We start from the raw sequence: 20703 nt of genomic DNA on the forward strand, positions 1-20703 counted from the left end.
TAAGAATGGGGGGGACCCTATTCTAAGCTTCAGTAGTCAGGTTCCCCTCTGCAAAAGACGGCTAGATTGGGGGGCTAAAGGAAATTTTTAGCCCCTAAAAAGTGCAGACTAGCTTCCATGGAAATACTAGCTTGATTGTCATGCTAACAACAGCGTGAGTTGTCAGGCAAGCCGTTTTAAGTTCTTTATTCCACCACCCTCAATAAATACTCCATACTTTGTGTATGTTTTTCTGTAAGATTAATTTTTAGATATGAAATTGCTGGATCAAAGGGCATGTCTACATTTCATCTGATACATTTTGCCACATTGTACCAAGAGGGGTGTCTAATATGAAGACAGACCCTACCTACCAATGATCAGTGAGGGAGCAAACGTAAGGCACGTTTTCTTACTAGGTAAGGTAAAGGGATCTCTGGGTGAAGGACCTGAGAAGTCGTGACAGTGGAAGATTGCTGGTCTCCTGTCGAGGGTTGATGAGGCTCAAAGAATAAGGTTTTTAGAAATACGTATTACTCCATAATGCCCTCTAAGCCTCTGCCCATGTGGGTTCTGCACCAGGCTGGGTGTGCACAGCACAGCTGGCTGGTGGGCACGCGGAGGACAGCCGTGCTGGCGGGAAGGGGGAGCACACGGGTCTGCTGCATCCTGCCTGGGGGAGAGGGAAGGGAGTCCAGGGGAGCTTCCTAGTGAAGACCCCTGAGAAGAGCCTCGAAGATCAAGTGGGAGTTTGAAGAATGGCAGGTAGAGGGCTTTCCCAGTGTAAGCGCCGGACAGCTTGAAATGCCACACGTTTGAGTTCCTGCCACATTCTCTCTCTCTCTCTTTTTTTTTTTTTTACAAAATATAAAATATCAGTGATAAGAATTCATGGAACTTAAAAGGCAAGGTATTTCTCACATCCAGCCCTTATTTCTTCTTCTTTCTGCTATAATTAGCTTTTGCATACATTGCTTGGGCATGTGGTGCAGTCCATAGATAAAGAGTGTGGACTGTGGTCAGAGTCTAGGCTCCAAGTTACCAGCTGAGCAGCAGTGGGCAGATCCCTTCCTCGAGTCTCAATTTCCATTATCTGTTTAATGGGGATGGGAGTGTTGGCTGCAGCTGGGTTATCAGGAGCACCTGCAATGATACCCTTGAAATCAAAGTGGAAGCCGCCCTGCACTTTGCTCCTGTTTGTGTATCACCGGTTAACTTTGTTCCCCCTAGTGGTTAGCACAGGGCATTGCACAGAGTAGCCAGATTTCAAGGGAAAACCACCCTACAGGTAGGTTCATTAGTCATGTGTTCAGGTCAGACATTTATCGGTGACTTGACTGAAGAGAGAACTTTGCTGTTCGTGTGGGCGTTTGGACTGTTGGTTATAAGATGGATGACCAAATCAAGGGCCCAGAGGATCTGAGCTAATGAAACCAACAGTACATTTAGTAGGACTCTGCCTTGAGGCGCAGGAAGATCATTTGCGGCATTGGGTTGCCCTCTGGGGACATGACCTCCGGCCAGCAGGCTGCCGGAGTGCGGATCTGTGTTCTGATCTGGACTGCTGAGGAGTGGCTGTGGTGGGGACAGGTCCTTCCTCTTGGACCTTAGTTTCTTCCCCTTGAACACGAGGAGTTTGGACAAGGGGATTCTAAGGCTTTCTCGAGCTTTCCTTGTGGACCCTGTGTCAGGGCATCTGAGCTGCTTCCTGTTAATGAACTGTTGTACACTTTGTGTGCACAAGCTCACTTGTCAGCCACGCTTTGCTGACATCATATGCCTGGGCATTTCTGTCCAGAGCTACGCTACAATGGGCTGGCCTTCACGGCCTGTGGTCTGCCCTGGACCAGGTGCGTGCATAGGACACTCGGCTTTCTTCTCTCTCCGCCTTCCAGAATTGAACTTCGCAGTAGCCTCTATACAGGTCAGTTCCAGGCAGCATGTCCTTGAGCACCGACTGTGTGCCATGCCTAAGAGCTAGGCCCTAAAGATGAGTCCGACCCACTCCCAGCCCACAAGGAACAGCGTGAGGAGGAAATGGATCCCTTCCTTCCAGTGTGATCTCAGAGAGTGGCCTTTGTATGTGATGGCACTTGAGGGTCAGCAAGGCTGGGTGGATGTAAAGCAAGATAGTTTTGCATCTGACCTTTCAACTTTTATACACACACAGACACACACACAGATTTGTTTTGAGAGAGAGAGAAACATTGATTTGTTGTCCCACTCATTCATGCATTCATTGGTTGATTCTTGTATGTGCCCTGACTGGAGATTGAACCCACCACCTTAGTGTATCAGGACAATGCTCTAACCAACTGAGCTACCTGGCCAGGGTAAAACCTCTCAACTTTTTTATGAAATTCACCTAAGTGGCCACCTGGCTCGCATCCTTTCCTTCCGGGATTGGCCATGAAGCGTCGCCTGGGTTCTCTCCAGTCCGTGTCCTGAGAGAGGAGCTGTATTTGACTCAGAAACCTGTGCCGCATGGTTGCTTGGGAAGGGCCGTGAGCCCTCAGAAGACCCTGGCCCTGAAGCCAGCTGCAGGAAGAATGCATAGAAAACTTTGGAAATATCTAGGTCCATATTTTTTAACATATGAAATAGTCCTTTTTTGTTTTGTCAGGAAGATAAAATACGAAATTAATTGCCCACCAGAGCAAGAAGTTGCCTTTCTCGCTCCTGTTTTTATACAGATGGAAAAACTGAATCTTGGGGAAGGGAAGTAGATGTCCTTGGGTCCCTGAGGCCAGAGCCTTGGCCCCCCATCCAGGCTTCTTTTTCCCAGTCTCCTCCACAGTCCAGACACCCAGATGTTCGAGTGCCCAGGGCAGCCACGCACACCTGTGCAGGTTGGGCACTCTGCACAACTCTCAGGAATGCCCATCACACCACAGACTTTGTGGGTCATGTCTGCAGAGAGCAGTCGGGGATCTTGAGGGAGATCCCTTCGGAGCAGGAGCCAGTCTGGGAGTTCTTCTAGAAGGTTCCTTTCCTCTTCCCTCTCTGGTTGCAGGTCCCAGCATTATTTCCAACAGCCCCAGCATCCATCTTCCTAGCTTCTGAGCCCTCTAAGAATGTCTCCATCTCCCCAGAAACTCTTCCCTCAGCCTTGCCAGGGCCGAGACCCTTCAGCCTCACCCGCTCCCATTCCTCACACTTCCTGCCACCCCATGGCCTCTGAACACATCCTGGTTCCCTTCCTTCCACGCTTCCTGAATTCCAGGGAGTGAGTCAAGGTGCAGTCCGCGGTGGGTCAGCATCACCTCACCCATTTCTTAGAGCTAGTGGGTCCGGTGTTAAAGCAACCTTGGGACACTGCAGAGAGAGGCAGCGCAGTGCCTGGCACACAGGGACTGGCATTTGCAGAGTGGGCTCTCGGTTTTCTTTATCCAGGAGTAGAAACAGAGTATGGAGCACATGTGGGATTAGACTAGGACTGAGCTTCAAACTGTCTCCCCTTTCCTCCTGTGTGGCCTCGGGGACAGAGACTCTGGTTGGAGCACACTGGCCACGCTTCACCCGGTGGGAGGGTGCGAGTGGGAAATGTGGTACGCAGCCCAGGCTCACGTGGGGGGCAGAGCTTTGGGGGAGAACACTTCCAGTTAATGTTTTCCTTGTGACGCTACAGATGCTTGTAAATGCAGACCATGCTGAAAAGGCGATTTCCTCCTTGTTCTGTCTTGATAGCTCATTTTGGAGACTATAATTCTTCCATCCATCATCCAGGCTATCTTTCTGAGAGCCAGTTCATACCCGAGCAGAACGATGACTTTCTAAGGAAGGTGGAATCGCTCCACGAGCAGCACAGGTGAGAGCAGGGCTGGGTGGCCTACTTCGGGAACCTGGGCTGGGTACTGGCGGCCGCGGCCCCTGGCGATGCCGTGCTCTCCTCTCCCTCCTGTTCCCGAAGCCCCTTCCCATGCCGGCGGGCATCTGTGAACCTCTGCGCTGCGAGGAGGGCGTGCACATTTGGCATGACTGGCGTCCTGTGAAGGGGAAAAGGCAGGCAGCGTTGAGGGTGCTCTGCTGTGTTCTTTTTCAGGATGTCGCTGACATCAGTTAACTCCCGTAGAACAGGCCCCTTTTCAGTCTGGCTGCCCCACACATTGGCCCCACCAGGCAAACCTTTGAACATTTACCACATTGGCTAAAACGAGCCCTTCCTTCAGGTAGTACTGAATCCGCAGGCAGACGGGGCAGAAACGCCGATGGACTGGCTCAGTCTGGCGCCCACTCTGCCATCAGGTCACGAAGTGGCCTCACCTCCAGAAGGGAGCCCCAGGCTTCTGCGCGGCCCTTTCGGCAACAAACATGGCCCGTCTGGCCTCCTCTTCCCTTTGCCTCAGCTGACTCGAAGCTGCCGTGGCCCCTGCCGGGAAGGCTGGGTCTCAAGGGACCTCACATGCTTGGGAAGGGCCATAAAAACAAAGGCCAAGCGCCCAGCGTCCCTTCTGAAAGGCACTGCCAATCCTCTCTCCCAGAACTGCTCCCCGGGCAGAAGCCAGCGTCCTGAAATAGCACAGTGACGTCGGGAGGTTTGAGGCCGCTGCTGACAGGGTAGATAAAGGCACAAGGACCTGAAGAGCACCTACTAAGCAACTTGGAATAAGGAGGGTGGGAATTCCAAAGGTGACAGTCCTCTGCACCTGAATATCGAGAGGAGTGTTATTTAATAAAGAAATGAGTGGGCTGAAAGAAGTCTTATTCAGTGGGCATTTAGTAGAATTTAGGGTTAGATTAAGATTAATAACATAAGGCATTTAGTAACCTTAGAGTAATGCTGTTGAATTGTTTAGATTTGTATTGATTTTAAAAGTTGGAGTTAATGTCCTCCGTTGGGTGAACTCTGTGTCTCCTGTAGTGGGCTGAAGCAGTCAGAAGCTGAATCTTGCTTCATCAACATAGCACGGACCCTCGACTTCTATGGAGTGGAACTGCACGGGGGTAGGGTAGGTATCCTTGGCATATCTTGCTTCAGGAAGTTATTTTGATTTTTAATTTCTGAAAGTTTGGAAACATCTTCTGAACCCCTTTCTTTTGGGGGAAAGAAAGATTTTTTTTAGACATTTGGAAGTTTATAAAATAATATTGAGTTTTGCTGGTTGTTTTTTCAGTTGCTTTTTCATGTTTGCCTTTGTACTTGAAGACTTTTTTGAGGGGGTCAAGGGGATTAGAAGCAATTTTTGTACAGCCGTTTTCTGCTGTGGCTACAGAAGTGAAAATTGTATATAAATCTGTTTTCTAAGTAACATGTTAATGAGCTAAGGTTTCTACTGTTTAATCGCAGTGCTGCTCAAATTAGAGCTAATTATTCAAATACGATTTTTTTAATTATGATTATGAAAATCAATGTTTTAAATTGGTTGTGACTTTTTATTTCATTTTATTTTTTTAAATCCTCACTTGAGGACATTTTTCCATTTATGTTCAGACAAAGTGGAAAGAAGGGAGGGAGGGAGAGAAAGAGAAACATCCATGCAAGATACATCCATTGGTTGCCTCCTGCACGATCCCAATCAGGGCCGGGGACCGAACCACAACCAAGGTACGTGCCCTTGACCGGAATCAAATCCGAGACTCTGGTCCGCAGGCCAACACTCTTAACTTCTGAGTCAGATCGGCCAGGGCTGGTTGTGACTTTTTCTCTTTTCTCTCTTCTTCTCCTCCTTTCCCTCCCTCCTTCCTTCCTCCCCTCCCTCCCTCCTCCCCTCCCCTCCCTCCCTTCCTCCCTTCCTCCCTCCCTCCCTCCCTCCCTTCCTTCCTTCCTTCCTTCCTTCTCTCTCTCTCACCCCTCCCATCCAAGGATATTTTTCCATTTATCTCAGATAGAGGAGGGCAAGGGAGAGAGAGAAACATCAATATGAGAGCAACACATTGATTGGTTGCTTCTCGCATGACCCCAATCAGAGCTGGGGACCAAACCACAACGGAGGTACGTGCCCTTGACCGGAGTCGAACCTGAGCCTCTTTGGTCCACAGGCCGACGCTCTAACCACTGACCCGAGCCAAGCAGGGCTGCTTGTGACTTTTTAAATAAAATTGACTATTTTATCTATTATTCCCTGAGCAGTTTTCATCTGCTACATAGTAGCTCATTTATTTCCCATGAAATAAGTATTATCACTACCCCCATTTTACAGATGGAGAAATTAATACTTACGGACTTACCGAAGGGACTTACAGCACATAAGTAGTGGCTTCAGTACTTGACCCAAGCACTATCTAATTGATATCTGACCTTTACTTTTTCTATCTTTAATTGGCTTACATCATATCCAAAAGGAAGCAAATATTGGTTGACCAGCTAGTATGAACTAGCCATTTGTTCCACATATTCTCATATGAGACCATCAAGTCTCATTTAAAGATTATAGTAATCTTAGGAAATTAGTATTCTAATTATCTGATTCTGCAAATGAGAAAACTGAGGCTCAGGGAAGTTGAATAAACGACCAAATTTTATATCTATGTAATATTCTTGTAATTTATAAAAACACTTTCTTCAGTCCCATAACTGTGGCAGGCAAATTATAACATAGGTGATGAAGTAGGAGAAAGATACTGGGTCTTACGATATCAACTTTGGGACTTGACCATTAAGTTTTATTTCATTTGCAAATAATATTTTGTCTCTAGTGGAATGTCCTGGAGAACTTTCTTCAGTGGTGATATAGGATTCATATCTGCTTGAGTTGGTCCATGTTCTCCCCACCCCCAGTGCCCATGAGGATGCTGAGGCCAGGTGATTACCTGTCTAGGTAACACCTGCAAAGTGTCAGAGGGAGTTGGGTTACCCCTGGCTATGCTACGTCAACCAAAACCCCCTAAATTTCAGAAACTTGATACCACAAAATTTCTAAGTAGTTCAAAGTCTGCAGCGGGTCCTGACAATTCTCCAGGGCGGCCCTCCTCCAGGTGGTGACTCAGCAGTCTGGGCTGCTTCTGTCTGGTGGCTTCATCTTAACACAAAGCCTTGTGCTTGTCACAAGGGAAGAGGGAGCTGGAGGATTGCACACCAGCTCCTAAATTATTTGGCTCAGAAGAGACACACTGTCCCTTCTGACCACAACACACTAGCCAGAACTAGTCATGGCCCTGCTTTGTACCAGGTGGAGCTGGGAGATGGGATGGGCATGGGAAGTTAGTGATCAGTAACTGTCCGTGCTGCCGGGGTTAAAGGGCAGACGGAAAGACCACAGAACCAGGAGATTTCCTTATTCTTCACTCAATTTGTATTTTATTTGCAAATTTGTTTGCCTGTCCTCGCTGCTTAGTATTTTTCCCTATATTTTGATCCCTGGTGTCATGTTTAAATGCAACCCTGGTTTTTACCAAGCAAACTTGGTTTTGCTTAAGCATGTGAATTCAATTGAATTCATTTGGATTCAATTGAATTCATGTGGATTCATGTGAATTCAATTGAATCAGTGACTACTCTCTGGATTCTTCATTATGTCGGCTGTTTTCTTTGGCCAGTTTCTCTAATTCCCCCATGTTCACATAATTTTTCAAAAAGAAGTTGTTCCCAAGCCCTATTCTATGTTCTTTACTTATGTTCTCTAAATTTGGCCTGGTAAAAACCTTTGGAGGAAAAACTGAGGCCCAGTCTCCCAAAGCCACACAGCTTGTAAGTGCAAACCGAGTCAAACTCTGCTCCTGCTTTGTAATTACAACTGGTGGGGCAGATAAGGGTACAGATGACTCAAGGGTAGGAACTGCTTTTTGTTTTTATAATTTTTATTTATTGATTTGAGATAAATATTGATTTGTTATTCCACTTATTTGTGCATTCATTGGTTGCTTCTTGTATGTGCCCTGACTGGAGATTAAACCCTCAACCTTGGCATATCAAGACAACACTTTAACCAACAGAGCTACCCAGCCAGGAAGGAGCTGTTTTGTTTATTTATTTTTAATTTTTTTCCCTTTATTGATTTGAGAGAGAGAGGAAATGAGAAGGAGAGAAAGATGGAAACATTGATGAGAGAGAACATCGATTGGCCGCCTCCTGCATGCTCCCCACTGGGGATCGGGCCCACAACCTGGGCGTGTGTCCTGATGGGCAGCCTCTTGGTGCCTGGGTCAACGCTCAACCACTGAGCCACACAAAGCTGTTTTTTTTTTATTTATTTATTTTATTTATTTGTTTACTTACACTCACCTTGTTCCCAAACAGACTTACACTGCTTATAGTTGCTGTATCTTCCTTCTGTATCTTCATTGCCTACAGCATGCCTGGCACATAGGTCCCTGACAGATGTTGAGTTTATCGGATTTATGAGCAATATTGATATCTCGATTGGATTTAGGGTCGGTGGTTTTATACTTCCTTATAACAAAAGCCTTTTCAGTGCCGGGAGTTGAGATTTATATGAAAGTTGAATACGGGGCAAGGCCTATGTGATTTTAATATGATATCTAATACTCGTTAAAAATGTAAAACCGAGTCTTGTTTCAGTGGTTCTGTGGAGTGAGTGGGCTGGTCTGGTGGGGCAGGTGTCCCTGTCCGGCAGCACGAGGGCACGTTAGGTGAATCTGGTGCTGCGTGTCCGTTGAGAGGGGTTTCTGCCTCCTCCGTGACTCTCTCCTTCAGAGCCTCTGCATATCGCTGCTTATGAAAGCGTGGGCGCGCGAGTTCCCAGAGCACACGGGCCTGACAGTAACACCCTGTGAACCTGAGCTCTTCCTTTTGACAGGACCTGCACAATTTAGATCTAATGATTGGAATTGCTTCCGCGGGCATTGCTGTGTACCGAAAATATATTTGCACAAGTTTCTATCCTTGGTAAGTGCACGCTGGTTCTAATTATGTCTGCATTATGCTTAAAAAATACGCATGCTGAGTAAAAGTAATGTCACCTCTAATTTTAAAAGCTTATTTCTTTAGAAAAGGGGTAGAGACTCTCTCCCGAGTGTTCACCTCTGACCCCTGAATTTGATCCTGAATTTGACCCAGGTTCAGTACTTGGGAATGTGAGTTTGGTTTTCATCAGCACTCAACTCCCCCCAGTCACCTTATCGTTTGCGATGCTCAGTGGAATGTGAATAAAGTGGTACAAGGCAGGTTTCGGAGTTAAGAAATCCTGGGGCGTGCATTGGCCAGAATTCAGAGAACTTTCTCTGGGCAGGAGCTCTATTTTCAGTGCTGTTCTTTGGTTATTAATTGAACTTTTACCAAGTGTTCAGTTCTTGTCTAAAAACTCAGGGGACCCACCTTGTCTTGAGTCCTCACAAGACAAGTCCGTGGGGAAGGCAGTGCTGCCCCCACTGTTCAGAAGGCTTCACAGTGGAGGACTTCGGAGCACGGGCTCAGATCCTGGCTTCACATTAGTGATGCCTCTGAGCCTCGGTTTCCTTATCTGAAAACTGGGCGTAATAAAACGTACTTTTCAGGATTGTTGCAGGGCTTAGTTGAGGGACTGCTTGTAAAGCTTTCAGTAGGGGACCTGGTATATGGAAAATGTTCCGTTGATGGTGGCCATAACTGTGCTGTTATGCACACACAGCTGTTAAGTCACGGAGCTGGGATGTGGGTCTGGCTGCCCGGCCTGGCTGCGGTCTGTCCTCTCTGCTGCTCCACACTGCCCTCACCTGTCTCCCCCAGGTACACCAGCTCGTGCAGAGCTGCAGTCACAGAAGCAGCTGGCAGCAAAGAGCACGCTGCCCATAGTTCTTCTTTAAAAGCTACATCATAACCCATGGCCCTTATGTGATACTGGGCTTCAGTCGGCTGCGTGGGGTCTGGCCGAGGTGATGGGGCCACGACCATTTCTACACCAAAGTGAACTCCGGCCGTCGTGACCGTGGTGTAGAGATGCACAATGGGCAGCGTCCGCTGCAGCCCGGCTGATCCCTGATGTGCTTTTTTGTGTGTTTCCTTTTATTTTATGCAGGGTGAACATTCTAAAAATCTCTTTCAAAAGGAAAAAGTTCTTTATACATCAGCGACAAAAGCAGGTGAGTTCTGTCTGCACCTGCTTTCTTCTCGCCTTTAGCGGCTTCGCTCCTTCAGCAGGTGAGGGCAGTTTGCCACGTTCATGACGGGGAGGGAGGAGCAAGGCAGATGGTGGAAAGAAAATGGCCCTTGGAGCCCAGGGGACCCAGCAGTGAGCAGAGCTCACTCCGCTTCTCTGGTTGGAGAAGTAACTTGCTTTGGAGTCAGGTGATGCATTCGGGCTAGCTCTTCCCCTTACCAATTGGGCAGGTTACTCAACCTTCCCTGGCCCGAGTCACCTTGTTTACAAAAACAGGTGATGCCTGCTTCTCGGGGAATCATGAGAATTAAAAGAGCATTGGTCAGGGCACCTGGCACAGGAGTAGCAATAAGTCACCACAGGGTCAGTTCCTTCCCTTGATGTGTCTCAAATGCACGCCGGCCTTCGTACATGTCTCATAAGAGGATCTGGCTCTCCAGATACCCTGTTTGGTCATCTGGGAGGAAGAGCCAGAGCTTGGCGGTGAGGAGGCTGAGGCTGAGGCTTCCACAGCTACGAAGTGGAAGGGCTGGGATTTAAATCAGAGCTGCCTGCTCTTTTCTCCACACCACGCTCCATCTTGTGGTGATGCCGGGTTTTTACTTATGTCCCTATGTCCCTTCCCCGGTGTTTCAAAGGTAGTACGTGCCCACAGTGGTTCCCCGTCACAGTGAACGCTTAGAAACAAGAACACAAAAGCCCAGAGAAAACTAGGGCAAGCACCTGGGTCTCCTGACCCCCCAGACAAGATTCAAGGTGGCCCAGAAATGCAAAGGATGGTAATTTAACATGAAAGCAGAAATCCTAAACTGAGGTAGGCTGAAAGTAAAGCAGATCATTGACGTGATCATTCTCTATGAGCAGTAGATTGAACTCTGCTTCATAGAAAGCAAATAGAGAAATCCACAGTGTCCCGAGATTCCTGTTGTCTGATAAATAGGTGAAAGTTACCTCTCCAGGGGAGAGATTTGCCCAGAGCTAAATTTTCAAAAGAATGTATCAGATAGCCGTTCTGGTTGCTCCAAATATATCCAGCCTAGAAATGTAAGCACCTTTGAAATGAAAGTGTTCATGAAGGATCGCAGAATCTGGTGAAGAGTAGACTCGGGTCATCTTGACCGATGGTCAACGAACCTGCTCTTGAGCGTCCTGCACGCTGGGGCGCGGCCTGAGGCAGCTCAGAGCCGGTTTTCTGCTGTCTGCTGCATCTCACCTGGGGCCGCTGACCTTGCTTCTCCATCTGTGCCGATGAACTCTCTGCTGTGTTTTCCTCCCAGACTGAACCCAGGGATCACACTGTGGCCTTCAACATGTTAAATTACCGGTCCTGCAAAAACTTGTGGAAATCCTGTGTCGAGCATCATACGTTCTTCCAGGCAAAGAAGCTGCTACCTCAGGCAAAGAATGTTCTGTCTCAGTACTGGACGCTGGGCTCTAGGAACCCCAAGTGAGTACCCTTTCGTCTCCACACTAGACTGAGATGTAAACATGTCCTGGTCACCCTGGGTGGTGGCCATCCTCAGTCGGGGGAGGGGTGCAGTCACCCAAGGGCCCCAGCCGCTGGAGCGGGAGCTACTGGTGGGTCTCGGAACCATGGCTGGAAGTCTCTCCGGGGGCAGCGGTGTCTTTCCACACATACTCAGATACCACTAGAGTTCCAACATTGTCTCTGCCTTCTCCATTCTGTGGCCCTCCAAGCTCTCAAGCAGCCAGAATTATAGCTGCTCTCACACCAGGTCACAATGAGGGAAGCACGTGGCACTGACTCAGGTCATGCGGAGCCTGGCATGTACGCTTTCCTGGCCTGGTGCCACCGAGGCAGCCTCTCCCGCAGAGCTAAGTCCCCGAGCTGCTTCGCGAGGGTGAGTGAGCAGAAATAAAGACTTCTGGGGCCAGGCGACTTTGGGAGATGTTATATGTAACAATCACGAAATAACAGTAATTATTATAGCTGATAATTATTGAGTGCTTACTCTGTGCCATGCTCATAATTATATTTAATTCTTAAAACAATCCCTTGTGTACTATTATTTACAAGAATAATATTCAAAGCATTTAATAAGTAGTGCAGTAAAAGGAATTAAGCTACAAATGTTTTCCTTTTAATATAGATTAAAATTTAAATAAACAAACCATGCAGTTTATATTTCTGTATATTCTAAAACTGCTTTCTAAGTACAAGATGTAGCAGAAATAAATTGTTTACCAGTTATTCTTATAATTTCTAGATTGTTGGTTGGTTTGAAAAGAATGTTTAGTGATTTCTGCATGGTTGATGTGGCTGTCACTCACTAAATAATACCCGTGTGAGCCAGTGTCTGACACGTGGGGCTGTACCAGACCGCTCCAGGGACTGACTTTCCTGTTCATTGGTAATCGTTAAGGAACTTTATAGATTCAAGAAGTAGGGAATTTCTGTTAGTAACAGTGATCGTATTTATGGTGCTAAATGCTCTCAGCTTCTGATAAACCACGAACAAATATATTTTCAAAGTTTTAAGCTCTTAGAATACTGTGTAGTATCTTTATACACTCAGTAGCTGTATAGCTGAGCAAGTCATGAGCATAGCGTACTGGAATGTAGTGTCCACTGCCGTTGGACTCAGTCCTCGGGGCCAGTGATGGAAAGCATGGGCTTTGGTGCTGAGCAGCCTGGGTTCAAGTCCTGCCTGTGTTCCTTCAGTCTTAACTTACTTTGCCACCTCGATTCTCTCATCTGTGCAAGGCAGCCTATGTGGAGTGTAGGGGAGGGGGATCTGGTTATCCATGTGGTATTAAAAAACCACCCTTATTTTGATGACCTAAAGCAACAACCCTTCTATTCTATCTCGAGATTTTGTGAGTCAGGAATTTGGGAAGACCTCAGCCAGACAATTCTCTCCATGTCGTATGGACTGGGGGTCCTCAGTGATACGCAGCTGGTGGCTGGGCTGGGCTGAGAGTCCCAGGTGACTTCTCTCACATATCTGGTGCCTTGATGAAATGATTGGGAGGCTGGACTCACCTGGACCCTTCACCCGCTCTCTGTGTTCTCAGGGCCTCTCACGTGAGTTCTGCCGCAGGGTGGTTGGATTTCATACACCGAGGCCCAGGGCTCCAAGCGTCTAGGACAGAAGTGGCCAGTCAACTTCAAAGCTGGGCCCAGAACTGGCACAGCCACTCTTGGTCACAGCAGTCACAGGCTGGCCCGGATTCAGGAGTCTGAGCACTTGTAGCCATATTACATCTGCCACTGGGGGACACTTAGGATGTTGGGGTGGTTCAGGGTTACAGGTCAGCAATTTTTACTACCAGTATCAGCTTCAGTGTACCATAAGATTTCAGCCCTCATTATCTCCATTTCGTAGACGAGGAAACAGGCTTGGAGCAGTTCCATGCTTGGTCAACCCCTAGAGGAACAGCTACATATTTGCACATTAAGCCCCCCGAAAGGGTCCACATGAAAGAAACCTGTTTGCTGTTTTCCAGGTTTATGGGACAATGGAACACTTTTTTCCCCAAAGGGTACCTATTAATAACCTATGACACATTCTTTGGGGAACTGCTACATGAAACCTTTAAATACTCCGGCTTGCTCCCTCTTTCTGACTGTGCTGTCCGTCGGTGGTGGTTGAGTTTCTGATGCAGAATCTCCTGGAGGTGCTGCTGGGAGCATTCTGATGAGGGTGACAGCAGTACTTCTTATTATAAATTAGTACATTGATATTCTAGGGCGTGTTTTACATTGTTTGTATCCTTTTGGATTTTGTTCTATTTGTTGTTGGCTTTAGCCTGCACGGAATGTATGGAATGTTTCATTAGGACATTGAAACATTGTTTTTAAATTTAGAAATCCCAGAACTGAGTTTCCCCTGAACTGGCTTCAAACTTCTTCCTCTGAAGTAATTCATTCTCTGGAGGGTCTAGATGGAAGCTAAGATTTAAATTCCCGGTACAAATCAAGTTCAGAAGTAGCCCTCAGGGTGGCACAAAGGACAAGACCTGAAATTCTCTTGTCTAAGCATGTTCCCAGGTCTTCTGTCAGAGTTATCAGTGACTGACAGAGGCAGCCTCTGGGATAGGACGAGAAGCACCTAAGACGAGGGGTAGTGACTGTGCTCGTGCCAATGGGGGCCAAGGGAGGGCTCCTTGGATACTTGAACTGTTTGTCTGTGTTATCCTGAAATTCCTTCTCGTCGAGTAAGGCTTGATTAGACTCTGGAAGCAACTTGGTTGCTTGCTGTAGTAAGGACTAGAACACATCTTCACCGTAAGAGAAGTAGTAACGTAAAGAAAAGCCAGAACAAAAAAGAATCGCTTTTGACCCATGCACCTCTGCTCCTCCTAACCTCGGCTGATGTTCACACGGTCTGTGTAGACTGTCTCACTTGCTGTGATTTCTTTCTTGTGGAACATGTCAAGGTAGAACGTGAACCTGCGTCTGATTTTTCAGGTCTGTAAATAACCAGTATTGCAAAAAGGTGATTGGAGGGATGGTCTGGAACCCAGCCATGCGGAGATCCTTATCCGTGGAGCATTTAGAAACCAAGAGTCTGCCTTCTCGGTCCCCTCCTATTACTCCCAACTGGTATGTCCTCCTTTTTTTTTTTTTGTATTACCCACCAGTAAACACTTTCTCTCGTTTAAAAGTAAAAACTCAATAAATCCCTATGTAGAGATGCGCAATCAGAGCTCACACTGGCAGGTTTGGCTGCTGGGGAAGAAACTGTTTCCATGGAATGCACACCTCCAGCTGAAGGCTGTCCGTTGTGCCTAGTGCTGAGAGGTCCTTTCTTAAAGCCACTTGGTCTAAGCACATTGGAGATCTCCCGCCTACCGAGATGCCCCTCTTGGAACGTGAGCACACCTGGGCACGTCGATGCTATAATGTCCTGTGATAAAGGGTCTCCTTCGTTGTATTTGTCTGGTCTCGGGTTTCCCGTTAGCATCACAGAACCCGCTTTGCGGAAACCTGACAAGGGCACGCGCTGAGCTGATTGAGGCTGTGTGACCCTCGGGAACAGTGCGGGTGCGCACGGGGAGCAGCCTGCCCACGTTTAAGATGACGGAGCTGGCTAAGAGAGAAAGTGGCCACTGGGCAAACAGAAAGGGGGCTGGGTTTGCAGTTGAAAACCCCAGGCTCAGATTTTGACTTTTCTGTTAATTAACGAGTGTCTTTACCTCTCTGGTCTCGGTCACCCCAACCGTAAAAGGATTATAAAAATCTCCTCAAATGAAAGAATGTACAAGTGCTTTGTAAGCTGTACAGATAGTTTGAGGTGGAATAATAATAATTGTTATTGTTGTTGTTTTATTATAATGTTCCCCAAAGACATCAGGAGGTTTTCGTGACTGCCTCCCGAACAGCCTGGCATTAGTGCAGGAGAGGAACCCAATCTGAACGCTGCCCAGCTCCACGCTGGGGTGGGAGCATGGCTTCCTGTTCACTTCTTGACAGACAGGCGAACTAGTACCTTCCCAAGCTAGGATTTGTTGGGACGAAGGGAAGTTCTCACAGGCCTCTGGTAAGGACTCGGCCAAATGTCCTGGATAGGGATAACGATGGCGTTTCTTGTTAGCAGTCACGACGTGGCTGAGTAGATTTGTTTCTTGGTTTCCAAAATACAGGACATCCTTAAGTGGTAAATTTATGCTGTAAAGTAGCAGTTTAATTTGTCTGAAAGTCTCTGAGGCAGCAGTGCCAGGGACAGCAGCGGCCCAGGACAGCATCCAGGAGAACTGCCGGGTTTGATGTTGCCACACCCTTGGCTGCGGCTCTTAGGCTATTTATAGGTAACTCCTTTCCTGAGGAGTTACAGCCTTCCTGCTCAACCTTGGGCACAGTGTACTGATGATTCAGGCCCAGGGGATCGCGAACGGTGGAGGCCCTGGCAGTCCCAAGGAGAAATGGCTAACAAAGCCTGGGATTGCCCCCTGCAAGTGCCCAGGCGTCCTGAGAACATGGCCTCATCTGATTCGTTCTCAGGAACAGGCAGGTACAGCTAAGGCCCAGAGGGGTGCTGTGACTTGCCTAAGGTCACACAGCTGCTGCTACTATTGGAGGAAAAGGATGGTGTGTTACATCCATCTACGATCACCTAAGGGACATATTTTTACAAAGCAAACATTTCTTCTTGAATCAAGTGAAATTCACATGAAGGGATGTAGTTGAAGTAAGGTTTGAGTTCTGCCAGAACTGTACCTTGACTTCTAAGCCCTTTATTGATACTGTGCAGAGGAATCAGAGAAATCGTCTGGTCAGCAGTCAGTATGGCCTGTCACTTATGCACTGAGAGCTTGAGTCCTCCTCGAATAATGACTCCCCTCAGTCACCACTCAGTGCCTCCCCCAAGGGCGTGAACCAATACCATCTCCTGTTTATAAAGCTGAGCCCACTGCTCTGGGGGCTGCACCACGGGGCTGAGAGTATTGGGGACCCATGTCGCCCTCAGGTAGTAATAGGTGAATGGGCTCCTCATTTCCAATGGCATCAGCCCAGGTATCCTTGAAAAGGTCAGGGCACAAGTTAAATCACTGGTGTCTGATAACAACTGTTAAATGGAATTTTCTTGCAACGTGTCACACGCCACCCTCTCCCCGCCCAGGCGCAGTCCGCGGCTCCGGCATGAGATCCGAAAGCCACGGCACTCTTCTGCGGACAACCTCGCCAACGAGATGACCTACATCACCGAGACCGAGGACGTGTTCTACACCTACAAGGGCTCGCTCTCCCCAAAAGACAGCGATTCCGAGGTTTCTCAGAACCAAAGCCCACACCAAGAGTAAGAAATCGGGTTATTCTTTCATTTCACCTTCTTGTTTTGGTTGTTGAGTTTGTTCAGTCCCAAGAGGTTGGTTAAGAGGAGTCCAGGACTGGAGCCCACAGCCAGCAACCTGGGGTGCTCACCGGAAGCAAGCTGGGTGCCTGGGGCCAGGGGCTTGGCTTCTGAAGACCTCCTCCTCTCCCAGTTATCTGTCCTGACTAGTGGCCTCTCCCGTCTGTGAGCAAAGCCCTGTGTTAGTCATTCCACATTCCAAGGGTGTAGACATGGTCACCACAGTCATATTTCTCTAGGTTGTCCAAGTTTTAACACTGCCGGTTCCAGGTCCCTGGAAACATGCTTCTTCCTGGCTCTCCACAGGATGCCCTCGGGGTTTTCGTTTTCATTTTGTCTTTAATGAATATTTAGTATAAAGAAAAACATGCATAGAACATCTCTGCTTTTCTGTTAAATTTTTGTCAAAGACGCTTTGCATTAAGTTCTTTGATGTCCCCCACTCTCCTTTTATTAAATGTGACCAACTCCTCTCAAAGCCAGCAAAAAACGATCTCTCCTGAAATACTGGTTTGCGTCCTACTATTTGTCAATAAGATGTATCTAATACACTAGTTCCCTTTTTGACTTGACTACCAGGGAGCTCCGAGCTCTGTGTTGTGCTCAGTTGAATTGGCTTCCCTTAGCCCAGATTTCTGATAGAGTCCCTCCTCTTCCTTGCCTTACATTTTTCTCTTGTTTCAATTAATTCACAGTTCTACCATATCTGTACATTTTAGAGTAAGCTGTCTCAAATCATTTTTTGACGTGGAAAAGATCCAGATCATAATTAATAAAATGACCTTTTAAGCTAGAGTGGGATAGGAGAAACTGTTAGGAAGTGAGCCGTGGTCACTGGTCTCCATCCTGTGAAGCCCCAGACTACCTCCCTGATATGAACATGCGGCCTCCCCCTCCCCCAGCAGTGGAGGGTTAGCAAGGAGCACTTGGGCCCATCCGCGAACGTTACATTCTAGCTGCTGGCTGAGCGCGGCAAACCCAACCCGACTTCCTCCAGGCCTCGCAGGCAGTGGCACGTCCCATTTCCCACGTGTGCGCGGTTGCGCCCTTTGTTGCCCCAGACCACAGCAAACACGGTTTCTAGCTTATCTGTGTTCTTAACACGTCCAGTTAAATAATCCCTCTGGCCATTGTCTCCCTGTGACCTGAGCTTGGATGATGCTTTTGTTGAAATGATCACTATCTCTTGCCCCAACTGCAGGCCTGGTGAGGCTCCAGGGGAGTGTGTGCGTTCTCTGTGTCTCACTGGCTTTGCAAATCTGGAAATACAGGGCTCGAGGGCAGACGCATCGCTCGCACCAGACTGAGTCTGCAGTGGGCTCTGTCCCTTTGCTGAAAGGAGAAAGCGCGTGTGGGGACGACCAGGGGCTCTGGGAGGCCCAGTCACAGCCTCGCGACAGCTCGTCCTACTGTGGTTTCAGTCTCTTCATGGAATTGTGGAGCAGCTAGACCTTCCCTGACCAGTACAGTAGCCACTAGCCACTGTGGCTATTCAGATTGAAATTATTTAAAGGAAAATAAGCCCTGGCTGGTTTGGCTCAGCAGTTAGAGCGTCGGCCCGTGGACCAGAGAGTCCTGGGTTTGGTTTCCACTAAGGGCATGTACCTCGGTTGCAGTTTGTCCCCAGCCCCAGTTGGGGTCGTGTGGGTGGCAACCAATCGATGTGTCCCTCTCACATCGATATTTCTCTCTCTCTTTTCTTCTCTCTTTCTCTCCTGCTCTATCTGAAGATAAATGCAAAAATGTCCTCAGGTGAGGATAAAAAAAAAAATTATTTAAAGGAAAATAAAATTTAAATTCAGTCCCTCAGTCACACAGCCTCATTTCAGGTGCCCAAGATCCTCACGTGGGTCGTGGCTCCCGTGTTGGACAGCACAGGTGAAGCCTGTTCCCCTCATCCCAGAAGCTGCTGTTGATAGCCCTGCTCAGCACGGGTGCAGGGGATGGGAATTCCATCCAGCGGCGTGGGGATGTTTGAAGTCCAGCAGCACACTTTGTTTACCTTTCCCCACTCATCCAGGGAACGACAGGACGAATTAGACAAGTCTGTGCCTTCAGGGGCCTCTGGGCTGGCTGGGCAGATGGCACATCAGACTTCATCGTCGTGCTGGGGGGCCCTGTCGCTTTGGTAAAAGGAGCCGAGTGTTTGGGGAGTTGTCTGAAGGTTCCAAGAAGCCCAATTATGTGTCCTCCGTCAGATGTTCCTGCCGTGGTGTGTCATCTCACCACGCAGTTAATTGCAGAGCATCCAAGACCTTTAGCAGTCCAGTTCAGGAGCCCCACGCCACCTATGGCTGTTTGAATTTATTAAGTTCATTCGAATTAAATTTCAAATCCACTTCCTCAAGCCCAGTTTGATTTAAGCCATTTCTGACCCTGCTCACCCGGATGCGTTGCACATCAATTCTTTCTGAACTTTCTCCAGGAGACCTTGTAAGATGTGTCATCCTGGGGCACTTTTTATTTTGCAGCTAAATGTTAAAAGTAGCCAATAATGGTGATTGAAAGGCAGCCTTCCTTGGCAGGGCTTTGCCAGGTGCGCCGACAGCAGACATCCCGCAGTCACGGTGGCGGCTGTGCTTTGCAAGCGGGGTGAACAGTTGAAAAACGGCAGCCCCTACCACCTCAGTGAGGCGGGGAGACCCCTGCTTGCCGGCGGAAGCCTTCAGGGTCTCCCGAGGCAGCCTGCCTCCCTGGGAGTCTGGAGGCTGTCCATTGCCCGAGGCAAGAGGCGTTGATCTGTACTTGGTGAAGAAACTGGGTGGTTACTGCAGTGAGTATTTGCAAAATGTTTAAGAAATGTTTGACATGTTTTACGCAGCAGATTTGTGTTAAGAGGCATAAAGAAGGATTCTGTCAGAAATCAGGCGAATACTAGCACAGGCATGGAGGAGGGTTCCTTTTAGAAAGAAGAATTAAGTGTGCTGTGCCGTGCCCACTTAGAAAGAAGAAAGAGAAAGGGAGGAGAGGGGCCCGTAGCCTCAGCGCTACACCCGAAGTGGCGCAGCTCAGGGTCTGGGAATGGTGTCTGGCGGAGCGGCCCGCCGGTTTGCCCGTATTTCCAGTGGCACAGCAAAGTTGGGGTTACAGAGATGAATCCTTGGCAGCGTGCTCTGTGCCCTTGGGCTGTACCCGTTACTCTAGGCTCTCTCAGCCCTTCCGTCTTCAGAGCAAAGATCACAATCTGCAGAGAAGGAAGTTTCCTTCATGGCAGAATAACCCAAACCAACCACCCAGAAAAATGGGAGGGACGTTCCCTAAAGGAAAATGGCTTTGCAGAGCAGACACCGGAGGGGGACAAGTCTGTGGGCAGATTGGGGACGCGTGTGAAGAACTTGGTGGTGGTTTTGTCACAGCTGTGACAGGTCACCAGAGGAGACACTCGGAGGGAGTCAGGCGTCCTGCCATCACGATGCCTTTGCTACTCGCTTGTCTTGCTTCAGAGTGGCCGTGTTCCATGGGACCCGTGGCACCTGCCACTGTGTACTCCAGAGCTTCTGGGCACACCGCAGTGTGAGCACCCTTAATGCCACTACACTGCACAGTGGTTAGGCCAACCCAGTCTATATGTGTATCGTACCGTTAAAACTTTCTTAATTTGCTTTTGTAATGGCAGGCAGAAAAAAATTTCTGAACAATTTCTGTGCATTGGAAGGGACTTTGGGAATACCCTTCTTCAGTCACATCAGCCATGTAGGAATCCCCTAGGCCCTGTCCCCTGGTCACCCTGCCAGGGACGAGCTCTCCTGTCGCTGGACAGCTCCTCCGCCCGGGCAGTGGCCCAGCCTGAGCACTGCCATCCGCAGGCACAGGCCCCTGCCTGGAGCTCCTGGGACACCTCCCGTGGTGTCTGTCTCCAGTCTGCCTGACAGCCTTGTGCACTGTCCTTTAAGGTAACAGGTCCACTTCCTCCGGTCACTCTTCACCCTTCACGC

The 20703-nt window shown here is 48.4% G+C and overlaps 1 protein-coding gene across 1 annotated transcript in view; it reads left to right on the forward strand.

Annotated features, from left to right (window-relative positions):
- The window catches only part of PTPN3 (protein tyrosine phosphatase non-receptor type 3), a 72148-nt gene that overhangs the window by 17766 nt on the left and 33679 nt on the right, over positions 1-20703 (forward strand). Inside the window, exons 7-13 of the mRNA XM_036260812.1 lie at positions 3667-3787; positions 4841-4928; positions 8676-8764; positions 9873-9936; positions 11231-11400; positions 14386-14520; positions 16538-16714. Coding sequence (XP_036116705.1) covers positions 3667-3787; positions 4841-4928; positions 8676-8764; positions 9873-9936; positions 11231-11400; positions 14386-14520; positions 16538-16714 — 844 coding nt within the window. The remainder of the gene's footprint in view (positions 1-3666; positions 3788-4840; positions 4929-8675; positions 8765-9872; positions 9937-11230; positions 11401-14385; positions 14521-16537; positions 16715-20703) is intronic.

The sequence above is a fragment of the Molossus molossus genome, unplaced genomic scaffold (genome assembly GCF_014108415.1).
Source record: "Molossus molossus isolate mMolMol1 unplaced genomic scaffold, mMolMol1.p scaffold_m16_p_14, whole genome shotgun sequence".
Lineage (NCBI taxonomy): Eukaryota > Metazoa > Chordata > Mammalia > Chiroptera > Molossidae > Molossus > Molossus molossus.